Raw genomic sequence first — 22960 nt, 5'->3', positions numbered from 1 at the left:
CTAAACCTAACTAAGTAGTTTTGTTGCCTATTTCTAACCAAGACGATCTTTTCCTAAACCTAACTACGTAGTTTTGTTGCCTAAGCCTAACCAAGACGATCTTTTCCTAAACCTAACTATGTAGTTTTGTTGCCTAAGCCTAACCAAGTCGATCTTTTCCTAAACCTAACTATGTAGTTTTGATGCCTAAGCCTAACCAAGTTGATATATTCCTAAACCTAAGTAGTTTTGTTGCCGAAGCCTAACCAAGTTGATCTTTCCCCAAACCTAAGTCGTTTTGTTGCCTAAGCTTAGCCAGGTTCAACCAGACTGACAGTTGAAAGGGTAGAAAGAGACTGTTCTTATTCAACTGTTACAACAGTTGAATAAGAAAAGAAGAAATCAGCAGTCATTGGTGAAAGAAACTGGAAGCTGAGCATCAAAATGTGTGTAGATTTAAACAGGAACAGGTTCCTGTTTCAGTGTCAAGGTCACAATAATGCAGCCTAGAACAAGCTGGAATTAACAGCTGCAACGTGTTCTTGCATCTTCACAATAGAAATAGAAGGTTAGTCTAGCGTTAGCACTGTTGGAATACCATCTGAACATACTCTGGACTGATAAATCCCAGTTTAAACCTCTTCAATCTAACCCCTGAGTAGACTGCAGAGGGACTAACTCAATATTTAGAGCCCAGTTGACCCGTTGTGGTTCAATAATGATCAAGGGTCACTGACGCTTTTCTGGACTGGAAAACTAATTCAACATCCAAGTTCAACAGTATTCTCCCATCATGCAACACTGTGGGTACATCCACTAAATGTAAGTTTGAATCATTTAAATGTTTATAGCCAATAGCCTACGGTTTTACCTCTGTTAAAATAGTTGTTATTAAAGAAAAGAAGAAAAATATCAATATAACAGTTGATTACAAGCCTTTGAACTGTAGAGTATACCATAAAAACACCCTCAAATGTTATGTTTATGTATTTTGTCTCAGTTTGATGTTACAATAAATGGCCATTCTTCTTCTACAATAGTAATATGTTCAATGAGCCCAGAGCTCCTCTCTGTGATGAAGCTTTGATCCACCATGTGTCGCTGTTTCTCCTCATCCTCTCTGGACTGAGGCTCCATCAAGTCAGACACAATCAGTCTGAGTGGGACCGGAAGTTGATGACAACGGGACCCTGATCACCTGCCAAAACAAGAACAATCAATTCCTTCTTCTTCTTCTTCTTCTTCTTGTTTTTCTTCTTCTTCTTCTTCTTCTTCTTCTTCTTTTTTTACAGTTTTGCAGGTGTTGATGTGACATATCATGGTTTTCACTGTAGCCTATTGTATTTTGAAATGTGTTGTCCATTTGTTTTTATTCATCTTTAATTTGATTTATATTTAACTGATCAATCTTGAAATTAAAATATTAAATGTATCAACTTTAATTTGTACTTTAGTCTAATTCAGTTTAATGAACCTTCAATGATGATGCACACATACACTTAATTACCTACTGTATACTTCAGATCTGATATGTACATACACTATTTGCAACCCAAGATCCATACTGTTTTTTGGCATTGTATCTATTGTACATATTTTGTATTTGCACCTTATTGTTAATGTTTGTATTTGCACCTTATTGTTATTGTTAATGTTTGTAAATGCACTATTTCCTGCTATGTATTGCAACTGCTGCACAGCACTTTCCCTCAGGATAAATAAAGTCCTATCGTATCTTATCTTGTGATTTTGTTTAATGAAAGTTGTTAATGATGCACACTTACACTTAATTACTTACTGTATACTTCAGATCTGATATGTACATAAACGTCTATTTGCAACCCAGCAAGAGCCATATTGTTTTTTTAGCATTGCATCTGTTGTATATATTTTGTATTTTCACCTTATTGTTATTCTTTGTATTTTCACCTTATTGTTATTGTTAATGTTTGTATTTTCACCTTATTGTTATTGTTATTGTTTGTATTTGCACCTTATCTTATTGTTAATGTTTGTATTTGCACCTTATTGTTATTCTTTGTATTTTCACCTTATTGTTATTGTTAATGTTTGTATTTGCACCTTATCTTATTGTTAATGTTGTATTTACACCTTATCTTATTGTTAATGTTGTATTTGCACCTTATTGTTATTGTTAATGTTTGTATTTGCACCTTATTGTTATTGTTAATGTTTGTATTTGCACCTTATTGTTATTGTTAATGTTTGTATTTACACCTTATTGTTATTGTTAATGTTTGTATTTGCACCTTATCTTATTGTTAATGTTTGTATTTGCACCTTATTGTTATTGTTAATGTTGTATTTACACCTTATTGTTATTGTTAATGTTGTATTTACACCTTATCTTATTGTTAATGTTGTATTTGCACCTTATTGTTATTGTTAATGTTTGTATTTGCACCTTATTGTTATTGTTAATGTTTGTATTTGCACCTTATTGTTATTGTTAATGTTTGTATTTACACCTTATTGTTATTGTTAATGTTTGTATTTGCACCTTATCTTATTGTTAATGTTTGTATTTGCACCTTATTGTTATTGTTAATGTTGTATTTACACCTTATTGTTATTGTTAATGTTGTATTTGCACCTTATTGTTATTGTTAATGTTTGTATTTACACCTTATTGTTATTGTTAATGTTGTATTTGCACCTTATTGTTATTGTTAATGTTTGTATTTGCACCTTATTGTTATTGTTAATGTTTGTATTTACACCTTATTGTTATTGTTAATGTTTGTATTTGCACCTTATCTTATTGTTAATGTTTGTATTTGCACCTTATTGTTATTGTTAATGTTGTATTTACACCTTATCTTATTGTTAATGTTTGTATTTGCACCTTATTGTTATTGTTAATGTTTGTATTTGCACCTTATTGTTATTGTTAATGTTTGTATTTACACCTTATTGTTATTGTTAATGTTTGTATTTGCACCCTATTGTTATTGTTAATGTTTGTATTTACACCTTATTGTTATTGTTAATGTTTGTATTTGCACCTTATCTTATTGTTAATGTTTGTATTTTCACCTTATTGTTATTGTTAATGTTTGTATTTGCACCTTATTGTTATTGTTAATGTTTGTATTTGCACCTTATTGTTATTGTTAATGTTTGTATTTGCACCTTATTGTTATTGTTAATGTTTGTATTTGCACCTTATCTTATTGTTAATGTTTGTATTTGCACCTTATTGTTATTGTTAATGTTTGTATTTACACCTTATTGTTATTGTTAATGTTTGTATTTGCACCTTATCTTATTGTTAATGTTGTATTTGCACCTTATTGTTATTGTTAATGTTGTATTTGCACCTTATTGTTATTGTTAATGTTTGTATTTGCACCTTATCTTATTGTTAATGTTGTATTTGCACCTTATTGTTATTGTTAATGTTGTATTTGCACCTTATTGTTATTGTTAATGTTGTATTTGCACCTTATTGTTATTGTTAATGTTTGTATTTACACCTTATTGTTATTGTTAATGTTTGTATTTGCACCTTATCTTATTGTTAATGTTTGTATTTGCACCTTATTGTTATTGTTAATGTTGTATTTACACCTTATCTTATTGTTAATGTTTGTATTTGCACCTTATCTTATTGTTAATGTTGTATTTGCACCTTATTGTTATTGTTAATGTTGTATTTGCACCTTATTGTTATTGTTAATGTTGTATTTTCACCTTATTGTTATTGTTAATGTTGTATTTGCACCTTATTGTTATTGTTAATGTTTGTATTTACACCTTATTGTTATTGTTAATGTTTGTATTTGCACCTTATCTTATTGTTAATGTTTGTATTTGCACCTTATTGTTATTGTTAATGTTGTATTTACACCTTATCTTATTGTTAATGTTTGTATTTGCACCTTATTGTTATTGTTAATGTTTGTATTTGCACCTTATTGTTATTGTTAATGTTTGTATTTACACCTTATTGTTATTGTTAATGTTTGTATTTGCACCTTATTGTTATTGTTAATGTTTGTATTTACACCTTATTGTTATTGTTAATGTTTGTATTTGCACCTTATCTTATTGTTAATGTTTGTATTTTCACCTTATTGTTATTGTTAATGTTTGTATTTGCACCTTATCTTATTGTTAATGTTTGTATTTTCACCTTATTGTTATTGTTAATGTTTGTATTTGCACCTTATTGTTATTGTTAATGTTGTATTTGCACCTTATTGTTATTGTTAATGTTGTATTTACACCTTATCTTATTGTTAATGTTTGTATTTGCACCTTATTGTTATTGTTAATGTTTGTATTTACACCTTATTGTTATTGTTAATGTTTGTATTTGCACCTTATCTTATTGTTAATGTTTGTATTTACACCTTATTGTTATTGTTAATGTTTGTATTTGCACCTTATCTTATTGTTAATGTTTGTATTTGCACCTTATTGTTATTGTTAATGTTTGTATTTGCACCTTATCTTATTGTTAATGTTTTATTTGCACCTTATTGTTATTGTTAATGTTTGTATTTGCACTCTTTCCTGCTATGTATTGCAACTGCTGCACAGCACTTTCCCTCAGGATAAATCCTGAGTGTTGCTGGTGTGTGACGTGACGCTCCGCCGCTGGTCCGGCAGCTGCGGAGGAGAGAGGCTGACGCACAGCCGATCACCGGGAGAGACTCTGGAGAGAGACCGAGAGAGAGACCGGGGGTCTGTGGAGCAGCCGGAGCCTCGTACCGTCGTACCGCGGGCTGCATTGTTTAACCCGTCAACAGAGGCTGACACCGCGGAGCCGGGGATCCGGTGTTACCGTGTGAATGTGTGTATCACCGTCCGGCTGGAGCCTCTTACTCTGTGTGGATATAACAAACACTTACTAGCGGATCCTCCGCTGAAGAGGATCGATGTGATTTGTGGCAGAAAAGTGAACCACCGCTTTAAAATGGCAACCGCCGCCCGCTGCCGGCGCCCATAGCCCGACACTCAGGTAAGGTTTCCCCACCTGGAGGCGAAGCTAGCTACCGTGAGCCCACCTCGCTGTGATTACGACCTGATCTGACGCATTTCTCTCCGCGGAGGTGAAGTTGCAGTCTGTTCACTGGCTGTGGGACTCCTTTCTTTAGACAAGAAGGTCAAACCAAAGTCCATTCAAATAACGGACAATCAAAACAAACCCACTTTTTGGTGGACTTTGGTGTCTGTTCGAACATATCTGAGAGCATTTTGCATATCTTTATAGCCTAGAGGTAAATTCGGCGTATATATAATCCACTTAAATGTAGGTTGTTGTAATATATTTTAGTTATCCTTTTTCCAAGTGGTGCGGGCTGCTCGCCACCGCCCTCCGTGACAGGCTGCGGGTGGAAAAACCCCGGTAGGAACAGAGGTCGAAGCGATATTCAAGTAAAAGTGTTTATAAATAACTACAAGTTGATGTAATGGATGTGTCCTGATGTAAAATATAGTAACGTTGCTTTAATTATCGATGTGGCCGGTGTGGATGGTGGTCGGTAAATGAGGCCACGTTTAAAGTGGCAGATTTTTGAATGGAGTTTGGTTGGCTGCTCTCTCCATGGGACTGGGCTGTGTGTTGGTTGGAAGCGTTGCAGCAGGCAGCAGTCAGTCTGGAGGCTGCTGGCAGCTGCAGCAGCAGCAGCAGCTGTCACAGAGATGTTTGGACACATCTCCACTCATATATATATTTACTTTGTAGTTAATGACTTTTGTCACCTGTTTCTCTCCGAGTCTGCACAGTTTCTGTCTCCTATTTGACTCCTAAACTTTTACTTTCCCAACAAAAAAGTAAAAATAAGACATCACAGCCACACAAGCTAAACAGCAACAACACAGAGGCTAAACAGCAACAACACACAGGCTAAACAGCAACAACACAGAGGCTAAACAGCAACAACACACAGGCTAAACAGCAACAACACACAGGCTAAACAGCAACAACACACAGGCTAAACAGCAACAACACACAGGCTAAACAGCAACAACACACAGGCTAAACAGCAACAACACAGAGGCTAAACAGCAACAACACACAGGCTAAACAGCAACAACACAGAGGCTAACAATCAGCATTGACCTCTCATTGTCTATGACGTCATATACTCACCACAGAACATGTGGATTTTCTGCTGACTTCAGGTGTCATGGGACACTTTAAGATAACATGCATTTGTTGTAAAGATAAAACCATGGAGGCAAACATTCAACGAGTCATAAAACATCATTGCTGTGACGTCACTACATGGGGCGTGGTAATACAAACGTCACTAAAATCACTGACAGATTTTTAAAGGTCCCATATTGTAAAAAGTGAGATTTTCATATCTTTTATATTATAAAGTAGGTTTAAGTGCTTTACAAATACTGTTAAACTATCAAAACGTTCAATATACAGAGAAATACACACAGCCTGTATTCAGAAATTGTGCGTTTGTGATGTCACAAATATACAATATTTAGACCATTATATGGTTTTAAACATAAACATTATAAATGTGTCCCAATTTGCTTACTGGTTGCAGTGTATGTAAGTAACATCAGCTGACAGGAAGTAAACATGGGCCCAAACTGTTGCCTAGCAACACAATTCCGTTGCAATTCCGTTGAAACGCACTAAAACGGAGCATTTCAGACAGAGGTTAAATGCAGGTATATTCAGGCAGACAGTATGAGGAATATAAAGTTTTTTTTGAACATTACAGCATGTAAACTTGTTCTTGTAGAAACACAGAATACAAGTATGAACCTGAAAATGAGCACAATATGGGACCTTTAAAGTTATAAAAAGGTAAATGTTCATCCATATATAATATACCAAAACTATTGTTAGTGTATCTCTGTTTCTCCTCTGATATTGATCTGTAAATATTTGGCCACAGTGCAGCACAACTCCAATTCTGAGACCAGTGCCTTGCTGAAGGGCAGTGGTAAGACTCCAATGATAACCAAATCAAACTATTGTATGATCAAGTGTTTTTAAAATGTAGTCAGTTGTGAAGATGATCCATATTCCCAGTTGGAAGCAGCTGCAGCACTACATGTATAATGTCACCGTAGAGTCAGTGAGTTAGCTTTGGGCACCAAGTTGAGCAGTGTGAAATCCTCTGCACTCTGTCAGCGACCTAGTTGTAGTTGCTCTTTAATCGATGATGAAATCAGTAATTAGTTGCAGCTGTCTGCAGACTCATTTTTGTTGTGTAGTGAGGAGTGCCTGATAGGGTTGTAACGGTATGGGATTTTCACGGTATGATAGCCATCTCAGAAAATACCACACCATCACGGTACATAGTAGGTCTGCACGATTATGGCCAAAAATTATAATCCCGATTATTTTGATCAATATTGAGATCCCGATTATTTATCATGATTATTAATTGTTTTTAGGGACAAAATATTTTTTATTGTACTTTCACATTTAAATAAACGGAGCACTGCTTTCACTTCTATACTGTGCTGCATTCCTGCTGATGTGCCAATCTTTGCATTAAAATGAACTAGTCCTTACTCACAGTGCATCTCCTCGAAGCAAAATAAAATTGTACCAACACTTTTTACCCAAAAATTAAATCAATTAGAGTACTGCTTTCACTTTCACATTGTCCAAGGCTACTTTCCTGCTAACTAACACCTCTTTGCATCAAAGTAAGGTTCTTCTTCACCTGAATTCAGTCCATTTTCATTTAGCCAAAAACAAGTAATATACAGTATATTACTCTTCTAATCTGGACTGCAGCCGCAATATTCAGGAAGGTTTTTCACTTGCTGCCGTCATAGGGTGTGCGCACATGACCGCTCCCCAAAAGTGAAGCCAAAACATCTGGATCGCCCCTTGGTGGCTGGTTGTTAGTTTATGCAGCGGAGCATTTTAAACGTTATCACAGTCGATCATGGTCATTTAATTTTGGGAAGCCAAAATTGTGATCGAGAAAAAAACAAATGGTCAAAATTTAAACAGGAATTAAAATGTCAGTATATAATGTATATAGTATATAAACATAGAATTGAATAGATCAGATCCAGGGCAGTTTTTTTTCTCTGGGTTCTCCGGTTTCCTCCCACAGTCCAAAGACATGCAGGTTAATAGTTGACTGTAAATTTCCCGTAGGTGTGAATGTGAGCGTGAATGGTTGTCTGTCTCTATGTGTCCACCCTGTGATAGTCTGGTGACCTGTCCAGGGTGTACCCCGCCTTCACCCAATGTCAGCTGGGACCCCCCACGACCCTGGATAGGATAATCCATCACAGGTAATGGATGGATGGAGATCGGATCCATTGTCACTGATACCCGATCCAGCTATTTGAGTCAGTATCGGCACGAGTATCGGCACGAGTATCGGCCCGATACCCGACCTCATCCGATCCACTTAAAAATTGCACCACATATCGAATTGGCACCCAAATATTTTGATAGCATTGAATCGGGAGATAGGTGTATCGTCTCAGCCCACGGTGGATAAGCAAATGTACACGGTATGATAACCGTCAACTTTCATACCTCGGTATGAACCTTGATACCGGTATACCGTTACAACCCAAGTGCCTGATAGACTCAGCTCAGGGATTTACTGCTCTCAGCCTTACAGTGTTATTGATCAGTGTTATAATCAATAATCAAACAAATTCAGCAGTCTTATCATAGAGTCAACGACAGTTACATCACCATAGAAACCATGTTGGTGGCAGCAGTGTACAGGTCTGTACAACCTGTCGTCACAAATCAAAAGTGTTCCTATCGGTTGTGATAGTGAACGTCCACACTGGAGGGTGGAGAGACAAGTCAGAGAGACAGACGGGTGACGAGAGAGACAGACCGTCTCTCTGAGATCACCTCACTGTGTTTTAATGCATCTGAATTCACCATATACAGTAGATTCTCAGACAGACAGAGAGACACACAGGTTTTGTCACTAACAGAACAATAAAATGTGTTTTCATTGTTTCCATCTGTAAACATATTTTGATGTTCTTCACTTTAAAGGGGAACTCCAGGTGTTTCCAGTTGTTTCCAGGTGTTTTGTAAAGTAGTAGAAAGCCTTTAGTGTCTCCAGAAGGAGCTGTGTGAAGTCTCATGAATGTGCGTTGGTCAGCAGACAAGTCAGCGTCGGTTGATGACTACAAGTTTGGAAATGAAAATAAATCTGGAGGTGTGGAGTTAGAAAGAAGTGATCTTATCAGACGTCTGTAATCTGCTGCTCATCTCTGCTGCCGGCTACAGGATGCATTAGCTGCTACTAGCACAACACACAACAGTCAGAGGGAGAGGTGCATTGTGGATCATGCATGCACCAGGTTTTGACCAGGAGGAAGAACGTGTGGAATAAAAAGGACCATCTCTCTGGTTCTGCTTATGTTCATGAGTCTGACAGTTGCAGGACTCACAGGATGAATCTGTGGAGGATTCTTTTAAATATTATGGTCTGTGTTTTGACATGGTGTCTGTCAAGATGTGAGAACAGCTGGACAAAGTGTCTGTATTCAGAGTGGGGATGGGTATCGTTAGGATTTGATTGATACTACTGCTCTTTTTGATACTGTTTATCAGTTTGGTTCTTTATCGATACTCATCGATTCTTTTTCATTTCTTAATAATTGCTTTTTAATGTATTATTTAAAAAAAAAAAAAAGAATAAATTCAGAACAGGATTGGAATGTATTTATATTTCAAATATAACTAAATGTTTCTAGAGCAGCAACAGTAATGTTTACCTCAGCAAATCACTATATAAACGCAATAGTATCTCACTAGAAACTAATCCAGTGTCTTTATTTATAAAGAATGAAGAACACTGACATCAGTCAGTATCAATCCTTCCTTCTGTCCTCTGTCCTCCTCCCTCTGCTGATGTCATTCACTGCCTGCCGCTGGTAGAGGGAGGGAGGGAGGCGGGGAGGGGGGGGCTGCTTAGTTTCAGCCAGCAGATAATTTACAAGAATTTCAAGATACGTGGCAAACTAAGCTAAACAGTTAGACTACAGACAGACGGCTTTAGTTTGAACTTGTTTGTAACAACTCGCTATATGAGCCGAGCCAGCGCGCTGTGCTTGTGTAAACATAGCAGCGGTGGATGAGAGACAGAGACTGCAGACTGAGCAGATTGAAATATCACTCTCCTACATGTTTATACATGCACTCACAGTAACGAGCGTAGTTGTCGTAGTTATCTTCACTTCACCTGAGGCCCTTACTACGAAGCAGGATTTGTGGTTATCGAGGTAACTTCCTGGTTAACCCTTCAGGGTTTTCAGTCCTACGAAGGTGGTTCACTTCTTACCGGGGTAGATCTCCATGGTAACTAATGCTGAAAATGCAGCAGGTTATGTTCCAGATAAGAGATCAACTCGTATAAAAGCACCGCCTACTGAACAATCAGAGCTCGGCGCGCGGATCATATGATAATATTACACAAATAGGAAGAAGTAAAAGTCATAACAACCACACTAAAAACAACACAGTTTAGACTGACAGATGCAGGAAGGACAGCTGGCTGTATGCTGTGGGTGCTTACCGCTTTGAATTGTGTTTTTATATTTATTTTTTTACTTGCTCTCAAGTCCGTTTCACGCCACCGGAGTCAGGGATGCAGCTGAAAGAAGGCTGAAATAGTCACACACGCCACATTGTTGTCAAATGACATAATGTAAGCTATTTTAATCTCTTAATGCATTCTATTTTGAACGTTTTTTATAATATCACTGCCCCATCTCGACGACTATATCTGACTTTTGAGTAGTCCGTTAAATGAATAAGTCTGTTAATTTATGCATTCACACATCAGCAATTTTTTCTTTTGCGAGCTGTTCTTCCTGCATTTGGCAGCTTCGACTGGGTTACTATTAGTCTGATTATGTGTTTAACTTCTTCCTATTTGTCTAATATTATAGTTTGTAAATGTGCCGCTCTGCTGACGGTAGACTTGTCCATGTTTGTGATTGGTCACATGCTGCAGACACCGCCCTGTTCATGTGAACGGCTCATTGCCAGATTGAGAAACTCTGGGTTGATTTACCGAGTTGATAACCAGCGTCGTAGGACCGCTTAGCTGGATCTCGTTTGTTAGGGTTAGTGAAGGTTAGATAACGAGAAGGTACCCCGGGTATGTTGAACTCGCTTCGTAGTACAGACCTCTAGTTCACTTCTCTGTCTACACCGCGGTCTCGGTGATGATAAATTACACAAAAAACGTTAAAAAGTATCGCTAAAAGAACTGATAACGTCTGAGCTTATCGATACTGCGGTCTTTAATAATTTAGCACCGGTGCCCCGTCCCTTATTCAGAGGGAGACGTCTTGTTTAGCAGGATCATTTTGTAAATCCGTCGACTCAGAAAATAAAAGTGATCATTACACTGCAGCTCTGACACTGATCCTCATCATTTAATATATATGGTACCAGCAGGTTCAGTACAAACCAGTCACGCCAGTGCTCTGTCCACACTGGGACATGTGTGTCAGTGTGGAAGTGGGACACAGCTGGTTTGTGGCGTGTATATCTGGGTTTAATTCTCCCTGTGGGATCCCCCATCCGTCTCCTCCCTTCCCCCCTCTGTGTGTTGATGATGACCCCCCACTCCCACCCCCCCGGCGTTTGAAATGGAGACAGATGAACCAGACCATCAGACAGCAATCCGCTGCCATGAAGCATGTTTCAGTCATTTTATCGTGGTATATATATATTATGCCGTTAAGCTGTATTTCCAAAACTGATACAGAGATCTGATCTGATATCAGTTTTGTGGAGCTTATAAAGATAGTTTGTCTATGTTGTTCAGCAGGTTTAGGAAACTGTGACATCACAAAGCATCGACCTCATTAGAACAGACAATGTGCCTCACACATTGTGCTGTAGGATCACATAAACACTGATCACAGAGCAGCTTCCTTACCTGCTTCTACATCTCTTCATCAAACACCATCCTTGTCACAAACCAAACCCACATGCTAAACATCCACTTTCTAACTCCACTGGACTGAAAGGGACTGTCTGCTGTTTCAGTTATTTTATTTTATATTCATAGCCACGTCATGAAATACTTCTTAACGACCCAGATGAGTCCCTGATCGGGTCTCAGCTGATTTCACCTCCTCTTTGTTCCCTTCCTTCCTTCTCATTGTGATGTGTTTCCTTCCTCCCTCCACACTCGGCTGCAGGTTTGTTGGTCTCTGGAAGTCTCTGTTTCACACTCCCACATCTGACCTTTAGTTTTCTAGCTCACTGCCTCTGACATGCAAATATAAAGTGTTAATAATAAGTAAGAGTTAAGGTTTCAAGTTGAGGTTTGGTAATAAATTATCCATAAAGAAAGAAATATTGATTAACTTTCATCAGCAGCTGGTTCACCGTTGTCATCATCACGTGACCGTTAGAACCATCTAAATCATTTTAAAGGTTATTTTAATTAACATCCAGAAAGTTTTTATACAATGAGACATTATGTCTCGTTATTACACGGCTTTGTTGAATACTCAATTCTGATTGGTCAATCACAGCGTTTATCTCTTTATAGCAGACCGTTGCTATGTATAACAGACCGTTGCTATGGGCGCAGTTCTGATGTGGGACTCTGGAGGACCATTTTTGTGTGAAATTATTGATTTCTTCAGTAAGTAGCCGTGTAATAAGCGGGATAATGTACAGCTAGCGGGTCATTGTTGTGAAAGAAACCCCTTCAAGACGATGGTTGTATGTGTACAAGTAAGGGATATAAGTCAATATAACACAATTTATTATATATCCATCCATCCATCCATTTTCTTCCGCTTATCCGGGGCCGGGTCGTGGAGGCAGCAGGCTTAGCAGGGAATTCTAGACGTCCCTCTCCTCAGCAACATTTTCCAGCTCTTCCTGGGGGACCCCGAGGCCATATGATAAACAGAAAAATTATATATATGCATATACACATATATTTATATATACATATACAGTATATGTGTGTATATATATATATATATATATAAATAGTTGAGCCTATATTTGTTAAATTAAGTGATCAACTGCTTATATGGATCTATTTAAATAATTTGCTTATAGTAATCAAGTAGTCCGCTTACAGTGTTCATTTTGGGTCTCATGACAACATATGGAAAAACATTTTAAAACTACGTTAGACTAATGTTAGTTGAATTTTTGTTTTGTTTTTTACTTCACTCACTTTGATACTTTACCTCGTGGCCTGTCTGCTTTGCGGCTGGCTACCTGAGGCCGGTGCTGCATTCACATTGATATCATGACGAAGAAAAGAAAGTCATTTTCTCTGAATGAAAAACGAATGTGCACGGGGAAAGCCCCCTGTGGGTGAAGCTGCTGCATGATGCAATGATGCACAACAACAAAAATTTGGTTATAATATTCATCCGTTTATAGTGATCAATTTGATCCGGACAGACGTGATCACTATAAGCGGTTTCCACTGTATAAAAAAAGGACATCAGAAACTTAGCGATGTATGGATGGATGTCTGAGTGTCTGTCCTCTCTGTCCTCAGCTGATCCTCAGCAGCTCCATGTGTCCTCGCTGGTTCCTCTAGCAGCAGATCGGCCGAGCTCTTCCCTCCTTCCATCTCTGCTGTGGAGACATCATGTCGGCGGCTCAGACCCAGAAGGAGAGCAGCGAGGCGGGCTGGGGCTGTCTGGAGGCTCTGGGTCTCAGTCAGAAGGAGCTGGTCCTGGCCGAGGCCCTGCAGATGGAGTACGATGCCCTCTCCAGACACAAACAGGACAAGAGCGGTACAGAAACCAGCCAGACCGGCTCTAGAGCTCCACCCCGCTCCAAAACCCCGAATCCCACCATCGAACGCCCCCGACCCACCCCCAGCCAGCCCATTCCTGCCCCCGCTGGAGGAAGCCTGCTGAGGGGCCTCTCTGGATCCGACCCCTCCCTGAACCAGCCTGGAGGGTCACAGTCTCCTCACTCCATCCCAGTCAGGGTGCCCCCTCCTCAGGGCAGCTACGTCAAAGAGTCCCTGTACATTCTGGACAGTCCGGAGGTCAGCAAGTTCAGGGACTGCTCAGGCTCCAGCCTCGGGGACTCACTTGGATCCGGGTTTCTTCCCAAAGGCTTCCTCGTTCTTCCAGATGACGTCCCCCCCGCACTCCCCCCAAGGAACCCCATCCCCCCGTCGTTAGGGTCAGAGAACCCCTTCCTGCCCTCTCGAGGGTCCACCGCGGTCCGCGACGTGAACCTGTTCACGCCCGACGTGGATCCGCCCAAAGTGACTTCAGGAGAGCTGAACTACGACAACATCAACGACTCGCTGTCCCGACTCAACGGGAGCCAGCAGGGGCCTCGAGGTCGGAGGGCCAACGGGGACCAATCGGGGAAGCCCGTGGCTCGGAGTAAGACCCTCCCCCCTCAAGTTCCACCCAGGACGTATGTACCTGTTCCCAAGAGCAACAAGAACCAGCGGCGGGTGTCCGCAGACCCGGTAAGAACCAAAGCTACCAAGTGTTGTTCCTGTTACCTGTGTGATATGCTAATCAGATGATGTCATTATGATGTGTCATGTGATTTAGAGTTTAATATATAATACAATTGTTATTATTTTTCTTTAAACTAAAAGCCGTTTCACACCAAGCACAGATTTTCGTAAAAAAAAATTGCATGGAAATTTATACAAACTGATATTGTGGGTTCTTATGAATGCGGGGAAAAAAAATTCAAACGGACATCGATTTCAGCGGATTTCCGCATGCGGAAATATATGTTTGACCAATGAAATACATAGTCCCAACTGATCGCCGTCATTCTGCATAATAATTAAGCCATGTCCTGTTTGTTGCACGAAGAATGTTTTTATTGGGGCCCTCGAACAATGGCCGTTTGTTTTCAGGGTAACGGACTGTCGGACAAATGGGCTTTTTTTGGTCCAATGGGACATTTTTCAGACTATTGGTGTTTTGGTATAACAATAGGCCGTCCCCTTCTCAACACCAAATAATGTACAACAAACACTACGACCTCAACAACCAAATAAAGACAATATTTGGCTTGAGATCGCCCAGCAGCTGGGATACGATGAAGACGGTAATGTAGCTGATATGCACTTAATAATGTTATATGTTGGTCATGGAACGAGGCTAGCCACAACAGCTAGCGTTACGCCCTTAGACCTTCTCTGTGTGGATAGGTTTTTATTGTGTGGAGTGGACATAGTACTAGGAGGAAACTCATCGGGCCTCAATGACGAAAATGGAAAACGGCAACACAGATAATTCATAGTTGTCAATGCGGGAAATTCGAAAGCGTATTTTCCGCTTTGCTGCATTTTCACATCATACTGGTGAGAAGCGGCTTTAACCTGTTATAAAACTGCAGTCTGGACTGCACGAGGCTTTTATTTTTTAAATTATAAATTCATCGCGTTGGGGAACTCTCCTCTGATTGGACGGCTCTGTGTGTGATTGACAGGTGTCTCTGGGCTCCAGGATGAATGGGTTTGGATATGAACTGTTCCAGGTGTCTGAGGAGAGAGACGAGGAGGTGGCAGCTTTCTGTCACATGCTGGATGTGTGAGTAACACACACACACACACGCACACACGCACACACACACACACACCCTCACATATATTTGTCTTTTTATACTTGTGAGGACTCTCATTAGCCGTGTTTGTATTTTTATGCACATTTTGAAGTATCACATTAGAAAAGTTATGTAGAAACGGCAAAATGCGATAAAACTTCCTCAATTGCGCAAATAAGTTTATATGTGTTCTTCAGGTGTTTTTTGTCTTTATCGAAAAAGAGTTGATGCGCTAAATGGGATACGGAACGACATGAAGCTGATCAAACCTCTGACGTACCTGTAGTACTGCAGTACTGACGGTACTCTGTGTATTTCTGCAGGTTGCGTTCGGCGTACCCGTACAGCGACCCCTCGAAGAACGGCGGCTTCGTGTGGTCTCCGTCCGTGGGTGTGGAGGAGCTGCATCAGGGCCTGGGGGTCAGCGTGAAGGTCACCATCATCAGTGGGCACTTCAGAGAGCCGCTCACCTTCACCTGTGATGGTAAGAGAGGATGTGACCTGCCACAATACTACTGCTGACTAGTACTTCAAAATAAAAGTCTGAACCAGTTGACTCTCTGAAAGCTCTAATCTTATGACAGAAAGTTCACTCAGAGAGAAAAAAATACTGATTAAAGTCACAGTATTTATATTATTATGAAAAACTGTAGTAACATCTCTTTAATTAAGTCATAATAGAAAAATAACAAAGTTGTAATTTTACTAGAAAAAGGTCAATGTATCATCGTTATTCATCATTATCTTGAGATGAAATAAATACAATGAAAATTGATAATATTATGAGTCATTCTTACTATATTATTACAAAAATATTACTGTGTCTCTGACTCCCTGTGTCCCTCTTGTATCTCTGACTCTGTGTCTTTGACTCTCTGTGTCTCTGACTGTCTGTCTCTCTGACTCTGTGTCTCTCTCTGTCTGTCTGAAACTTCTCTCTGACTTTCTGTCTCTCTGTGACTCACTGTGTATCTCTCTGTCTGTCTGACTCTCTGTGTCTCTGTCTCTCTGTGTCTCTGACTTTCTGTCTCTCTGTGTCTCTGACTTTCTGTCTCTCTGTGTCTCTGTCTCTCTGTGTCTCTGACTGTCTGTCTCTCTGATTATCTGTCTCTCTCTCTGTCTGTCTGACTCTCTGTCTCTGACTTTCTGTCTCTCTGTGTCTCTGACTTTCTGTCTCTCTCTGTCTCTGTGTCTTTGAGTCTGTATGTCTCTGACTGTCTGTCTCTCTCTGACTCTCTGTATCTCTCTATCTGTCTGACTCTCTGTGTCTCTGACTTTCTGTCTCTGTGTCTCTGACTCTGTGTATCTGACTCTCTGTCTCTCTGTCTCTCTGTGTCTCTGTCTCTCTGTGTCTCTGACTCTCTGTCTCTCTGCCTTTCTCTCTCTCTGTGTCTCTGACTCTCTGTCTCCCTCTGTCTCTCTGAGGTTCGTCCACGGTGGACCTGTTGATCTATCAGACTCTGTGTTACGCTCAGGACGATCTGGATCACATGGACGTGGACGACTACCTGCTGAAGGTCTGTGGACACGACGAGTTCCTCAACAAGTAAGGACGGATATCAGTCTGCCCCTCTTCTCACTGTGTTATTACTATTATTCTTATTATTATTACATTATATATTTATTATTATCTGAGCGAAACTTGTCGATGTCAGCCGGCTGTTGTCGTTGTCTCTCATCATGTGACTCTGGTGGTAAAACCCCTCCGAGCCTGGAAGGAGTCAGTTTCACTCCTTTCAGTCTGTGAGAACTTTAAAAAATATATATATATAATAATAATAAAAGAAAAGACTTAAGTATTAACAGTTCTGTTCTTGTTCCTGTCTGACAGATATCAGCCTGCTGCTTTAAAACTGATCTGTGGTCTGTGGTTCAGACTTTGACTCACATAATAACAGAGTATGGCTGAGCTGTGGCTGCTGGTAGACCAGCTACACTAATGTTCACACAGCAGACAGACCACAGACCACAGCACACACACACACACACACACACACACACACACACACACACACACACACACACACCAGCTGCAGCTGTACTTCCGTCCTTTCAGAGAGCTGCTGTACTGTAGTTTATATGTGTGTGTGTGTGTTTGTCCTGCCAGTGGAAGTGTATTTCAGTGTGATAAGCTGCAGCTGTGAGAGGACGACTGAACTTCCTGCAGTGAAACAATAACTGTCTCTGTCAGCAGAACCATTTATATTATAGTTGTTTTACAGACTTTTTTCATGTTTTACACCATAAATACAGATGTTTTATTAGTGATCAAAGTGCTGTAAAAGAGAGTGAATGTGATGAAACACATAAATATACTAGTAATAAAATATACTAGTAATGACACAGTTAACATACATATCAAACGGACAGATGGACAGACAGACAGACAGACAGACAGAGTAACATGCTGACAACAGATAAATGATGTCAGTTTAAATGCAGACTCATCACTTAGATGGTGTGTGTGCTATGGGAGTGGTAAATAGTGGTGGTGAAGGAATTTCCCCTCCTCCATTGTGATGGACAGCTGGGTAAAAAGTCATAGACATACAGTGGACGAAATAAGTATTTGATCCCTTGCCGATTTTGTAAGTTTGCCCATTGACAAAGAAAAGAACGATCTATAATTTTAATGGTAGGTTTATTTTAACAGTGAGAGACATAATATGAAAAAAAAAATCCAGAAAATCACATCATATAAAAGTTATAAATGGATTTGCATTTTATTGTGGGAAATAAGTATTTGATCCCCTAGCAACCAGAAAGAATTCTGTCCCCCACAGACCGGTTAGATTAGTCCTCTCGCTTTAAGAAAGTACTCAGAATCTCAACTCGTTACCTGTATAAAAGACACCTGTCTCAACTCATTACCTGTATAAAAGACACCTGTCCACAGAATCAGTCAATCAGATTCCAACCTCTCCACAATGGGCAAGACCAAAGAGCTGTCTAAGGACGTCAGGGACAAGATTGTAGACCTGCACAAGACTGGAATCGGCTACAAGACCATCAGCAAGTAGCTTGGTGAGAAGGAGACAACTGTTGGTGCCATTATTCGGAAATGGAAGAAACACAAAATGACCATCAATCGCCCTCGGTCTGGGGCTCCACGCAAAATCTCGTCTTGTGGGGTATCGATGATCATGAGAAAGGTGAGGGATCAGCCCAGAACTACACGGGAGGAACTTCTTAATGATCTCAAGACAGCTGGGACCACAATCACCAAGAAAACCATTGGTAACACACTACGCCGTAATGGATTAAAATCCTGCAGCGCCCACAAGGTCCCCCTGCTCAAGAAGGCACATGTACAGGCCCGTCTGTTTGCCAATGAACACCTGAATGATTCAGAGAAGGCTTGGGAGAAGGTGATGTGGTCAGATGAGACCAAAATCAAACTCTTTGGCATCAACTCGACCCGCCGTGTTAGAAGGAAGAGAAATGCTGACTATAACCCCAAGAACACCATCCCCACCGTCCAGCTTGGAGGTGGAAACATTATGCTTTGGGGGTGTTTCTCTGCTACGGGGACAGGACGACTTCACCGCATCGAAGGGAGGATGGACGGGGCCATGTACCGTGAAATCTTGGGCGTCAGCCAGGACACTGAAAATGGGTCGTGGATGGGTCTTCCAGCACGACAATGACCCAAAACATACGGCCAAGGCAACAAAGGAGTGGCTCAAGAAGAAGCACATTAAGGTCATGGAGTGGCCTAGCCATTTTCCAGACCTTAATCCCATAGAAAATCTGTGGAGGGAGCTGAAGCTTCGAGTTGCAAAGCGACAGCCTCGAAACATTAAGGATTTGGAGAGGATCTGCAAAGAGTGGACCAAAATCCCTCCTGAGATGTTCGCAAACCTGGTGACCAACTACAAGAAACGTCTGACCTCTGTGCTTGCCAACAACGTTTCTCCACCAAGTACTGAGTCATGTTTTGCTAGGGGATCAAATACTTATTTCCCACAATCAAATGCAAATAAATGTATAACTTTTATGTGATGTGATTTTTTGGATTTTTTTTTTATATTCTGTCTCTCACTGTTAAAATAAACCTACCATTAAAATTATAGACTGTTCTTTTCTTTGTCAGTGGGCAAATTTACAAAATCGGCAAGGGATCAAATACTTATTTCCTCCACTGTATATACATAGACGCCGCGTTGACTCCTGGATCGTACGTCAACGTGGGCGCCATATTGGACCTGGCAAGACTGGCCCGTAAACACATACAAGTGAACGGAGGAGCTGTCCTTTTTCTGGATAAAAAGCACTGTAACGTCTACATTTCTCAACCGATTTCAACTAGTCGTTATTATATTAAAGGGTTTATTATCTACGAGGAGTAACGTTAAGTTAACGTTCTGATTGTGTAAACAGACACACACTGGTGTCCCACCTTAAGACGGCACACATTCATAAAAGCCAGATGGCGACATGAAACTATTAAAACATCAAACGGCAGAGAATAGGAAACAAATGACCTCACCGGCTTTCCATGTTCCATATGATTGATCGCCACATGTTTAGGCGGGACGGAATTTGACATAGGCAGTCGCCTCATAATTCTCTATGCAGGAAAATCCCTGGAAGAGTGAATTTGTAGTTCTGTCCCTGTCTCTCTTCCTGTCTGTCTGTCTGTCTGTCTGTCTGTCTGTCTGTCTGTCTGTCTGTCTGTCTCTCTGTCTCTCTAACCATTTATCTCTCTGCCTGTCTGTGTGTCTATCTGTCAGCTCTCAGACTCTGGCTGGTCTGGAATTTGTTCAACAATGTCTGAAGTTTGACTGGGACGTCCGACTGGTGCTCACCAAGAGATCCTCCATCAACACGGAGCTGTCTCGCACGGTCCGAACACACACACATGCATGCACACAACACACAACACACAACAGTCTCTGGTGTTAAAGTGATGAAGTCTGACACCTACAGGTGAAAAGCAGGTAGTGCAGAGGCTCTCTGCTATTGGCTGGTGTTTGGTGCCAGGTGATGTCCATCAGAGAGTGACATCACCTGGCACCAAACACCAGCCAATAGCAGAGTGCGTCATCAACAGACTGGTTTTCATCATTAAATGTGAGATTTGTTGATTTTTAAACAGGAGTCTGGTGCAGGACAGAACGTGGATTATTATTAAGAGAGAATGCAGATTAATTTGTTTTGACCTTTTAATAACAGAAAGAAGACGATGAGACGTTGTCCACCATGAACCACGGCATCCTGCTGCAGGAGCGTCCAATCAAACAGACCGTCACCAGGTGAGGGGCGGGGCCCGGACCTTAATGAACTGGAAGTAGTAATAATCACAATTATAATAAACATGGGTCGATTTTTTTAAACAACGATGATGCCGTAACTGGAATTGTATGACATCACAAATAGATTAATTCAGATTATACAATAAGTGAGAGAAAAACAACAAGTCCGTTTTTATATTATTTTCATATTTTTTCAAGCTTCTTTTTGGTTAATTTCCTTATTTGTCTCTGTTTGTGATCAGGGAGGCCCTGACTCTGCTGCTGGATACTTTTCACAATGAAGCCGAGTCCTTCCTGCTGTCAGAGGTAACATACACATGTTTGCACATCTTATCTACATCTACTAGCCATGTCACGGTACACAGGATTCACGGTTTGGTGCGAGTTTGGTACAGCATGAAAAAAAAAATAATAATTCACCAGGATCCGTTTCCTTTCTTTTCATTTATTTTGAACAGATAGTAGTGCTAGTGTCAAAGACAGACACAATCCTCCTGCTGGGGACTGAGGTTACATAATCTATTATTATTACTAATACTATTATTATAACAATAGGCTATAGACTATAAAACTGAACAGCATCTCTTATGCTATGAAACTGAAAATACTAAATACAGGTTGCTTTTTTTTCTTCTTATGTCCTCTCTTTCCACAAAATATCTTCTCTTTCCAAAAAGTGTCCTGGCTTTCCAAAAAGTGTCCTCTCTTTCCAAAAAATGTCCTGGCTTTCCAAAAATGTCCTCACTTTCCAAAAAGTGTCCTCTCTTTCCAAAAATGTCCTTGATTTACTAAAATGTCTTCACTTTCCAAAATGTGTCCTGGCTTTCAAATATGTCCTGGCTTTCCAAAAATATTCTCTATTTCCAAAAAAAATGTCCGGGCTTTCCTAAAATGTCCTCACTTTCCAAAGATGTCCTAGCTTTCCAAAAATGTCCTCACTTCCCAAAAATGTCCCCCCTTTCCAGTATATCCCTCCTTTCCAGGTCAAAAACTCAAATAAGTCCTCTCAAAGACAGACGTACCAGAACACAAATTAAATTATTTTCTTGGACTAAATTAAACCACATTTCTTCTTCTCTCCTGTTTGTCTCTGAAGGTGGAGCTGCCGCTGCACGTAGAGCGTCTCGTCCAATCAGTGAAGGCGCTCTGCAACTCGTTAGCTGCCGTGGAGACCCCTGATGTGACCTCTGCCCTCAACCAGCTCCCAGCATGCCCCTGTCGTCTGCAGCCCAAAGTCCTCAAGGTGAAAGTCAGACAGACAGACAGACAGGCAGACAGATAGGCGGACAGACAGACAGTGAGACAGACAGTGAGACAGGTGGAAAGACAGACAGACAGTGAGACAGACAGTGAGACAGACAGACAGATGGACAGACAGTGAGACAGACAGACAGATGGACAGACAGGTGGACAGTGAGACAGACAGACAGACAGACAGATAGACAGACAGACAGATGGACAGACAGACAGAGAGACAGACAGTGAGACAGTTTCATTCAGTGCAGGTGTTCATAAAAACATCAAATGTTGTTGACGTCCCGCCTTCTCCTCTTCATGGTGTCCTCTCTTCCTGTCTGTCCTCCCAGGATGCTTCAGTGCTGGCTGTCAGAGAGAACAGAGGTACGTCCCAACATCATCAACAACACAGGCTGAAGTCACACAAACAACATAATAATAATAATAAAGGGTCTGTCTAGATCACAAAACATGTTCAGTCTTAGGCCTTGTTCAGACGGCCAGCTGAACAACAAGCGTCATGTTGAGTGTTAATAAAACAAAAGATATCACTAGAAATAAAGTAAGTAGAATACTGGGTCGAAAGTTTGACTGCGGCTCCAGTGAAGTCCGAGGTGCGTTCAGATGTCGGTTTCATGTTTCTGATCTCCTCGTTCCATAGACAAAGTGGTGGAGAAGTTGACGGCGGCCATCTTGGATCTGGTGGAGCTGTACTGCAGCACGTTCAACGCCAACTTCCACACGACGGCTCAGAGTCGCAGCTGCACGGTGCCGGTGCAGGAGGCCGGCCTTGTCAACAACGTGCTCTCCTTCAACGTGCACGCCGCCCACCGCATCCCCATCACCTGGGCCGCCAGGTACAACGAAACAAACACACACACACACACACACACGCACACACAGACATAAACACGCCAGGGCTGCGGTCGAAGAGTCTTCTTTGCTTAGGAAGATTCCT

At 40.7% G+C, this 22960-nt stretch overlaps 1 protein-coding gene across 1 annotated transcript in view; it reads left to right on the top strand.

Moving 5' to 3' along the window:
• The first annotated feature begins 4626 nt into the window (after positions 1–4626).
• Positions 4627–22960, top strand: part of pik3c2b (phosphatidylinositol-4-phosphate 3-kinase, catalytic subunit type 2 beta) — a 39876-nt gene continuing 21542 nt past the window's right edge. Inside the window, exons 1-11 of the mRNA XM_074646777.1 lie at positions 4627–4966; positions 13476–14414; positions 15398–15498; positions 15835–15995; positions 16937–17057; positions 20245–20356; positions 20687–20766; positions 21009–21072; positions 21863–22009; positions 22353–22386; positions 22664–22859. Coding sequence (XP_074502878.1) covers positions 13569–14414; positions 15398–15498; positions 15835–15995; positions 16937–17057; positions 20245–20356; positions 20687–20766; positions 21009–21072; positions 21863–22009; positions 22353–22386; positions 22664–22859 — 1862 coding nt within the window. The 5' untranslated portion in view covers positions 4627–4966; positions 13476–13568. The remainder of the gene's footprint in view (positions 4967–13475; positions 14415–15397; positions 15499–15834; positions 15996–16936; positions 17058–20244; positions 20357–20686; positions 20767–21008; positions 21073–21862; positions 22010–22352; positions 22387–22663; positions 22860–22960) is intronic.

This window comes from Sebastes fasciatus, chromosome 1 (genome assembly GCF_043250625.1).
Source record: "Sebastes fasciatus isolate fSebFas1 chromosome 1, fSebFas1.pri, whole genome shotgun sequence".
NCBI classification, from domain to species: domain Eukaryota; kingdom Metazoa; phylum Chordata; class Actinopteri; order Perciformes; family Sebastidae; genus Sebastes; species Sebastes fasciatus.
Note: the sequence above shows the minus strand (reverse complement) of the source record. Positions and strands in the feature narration are given on the sequence as shown.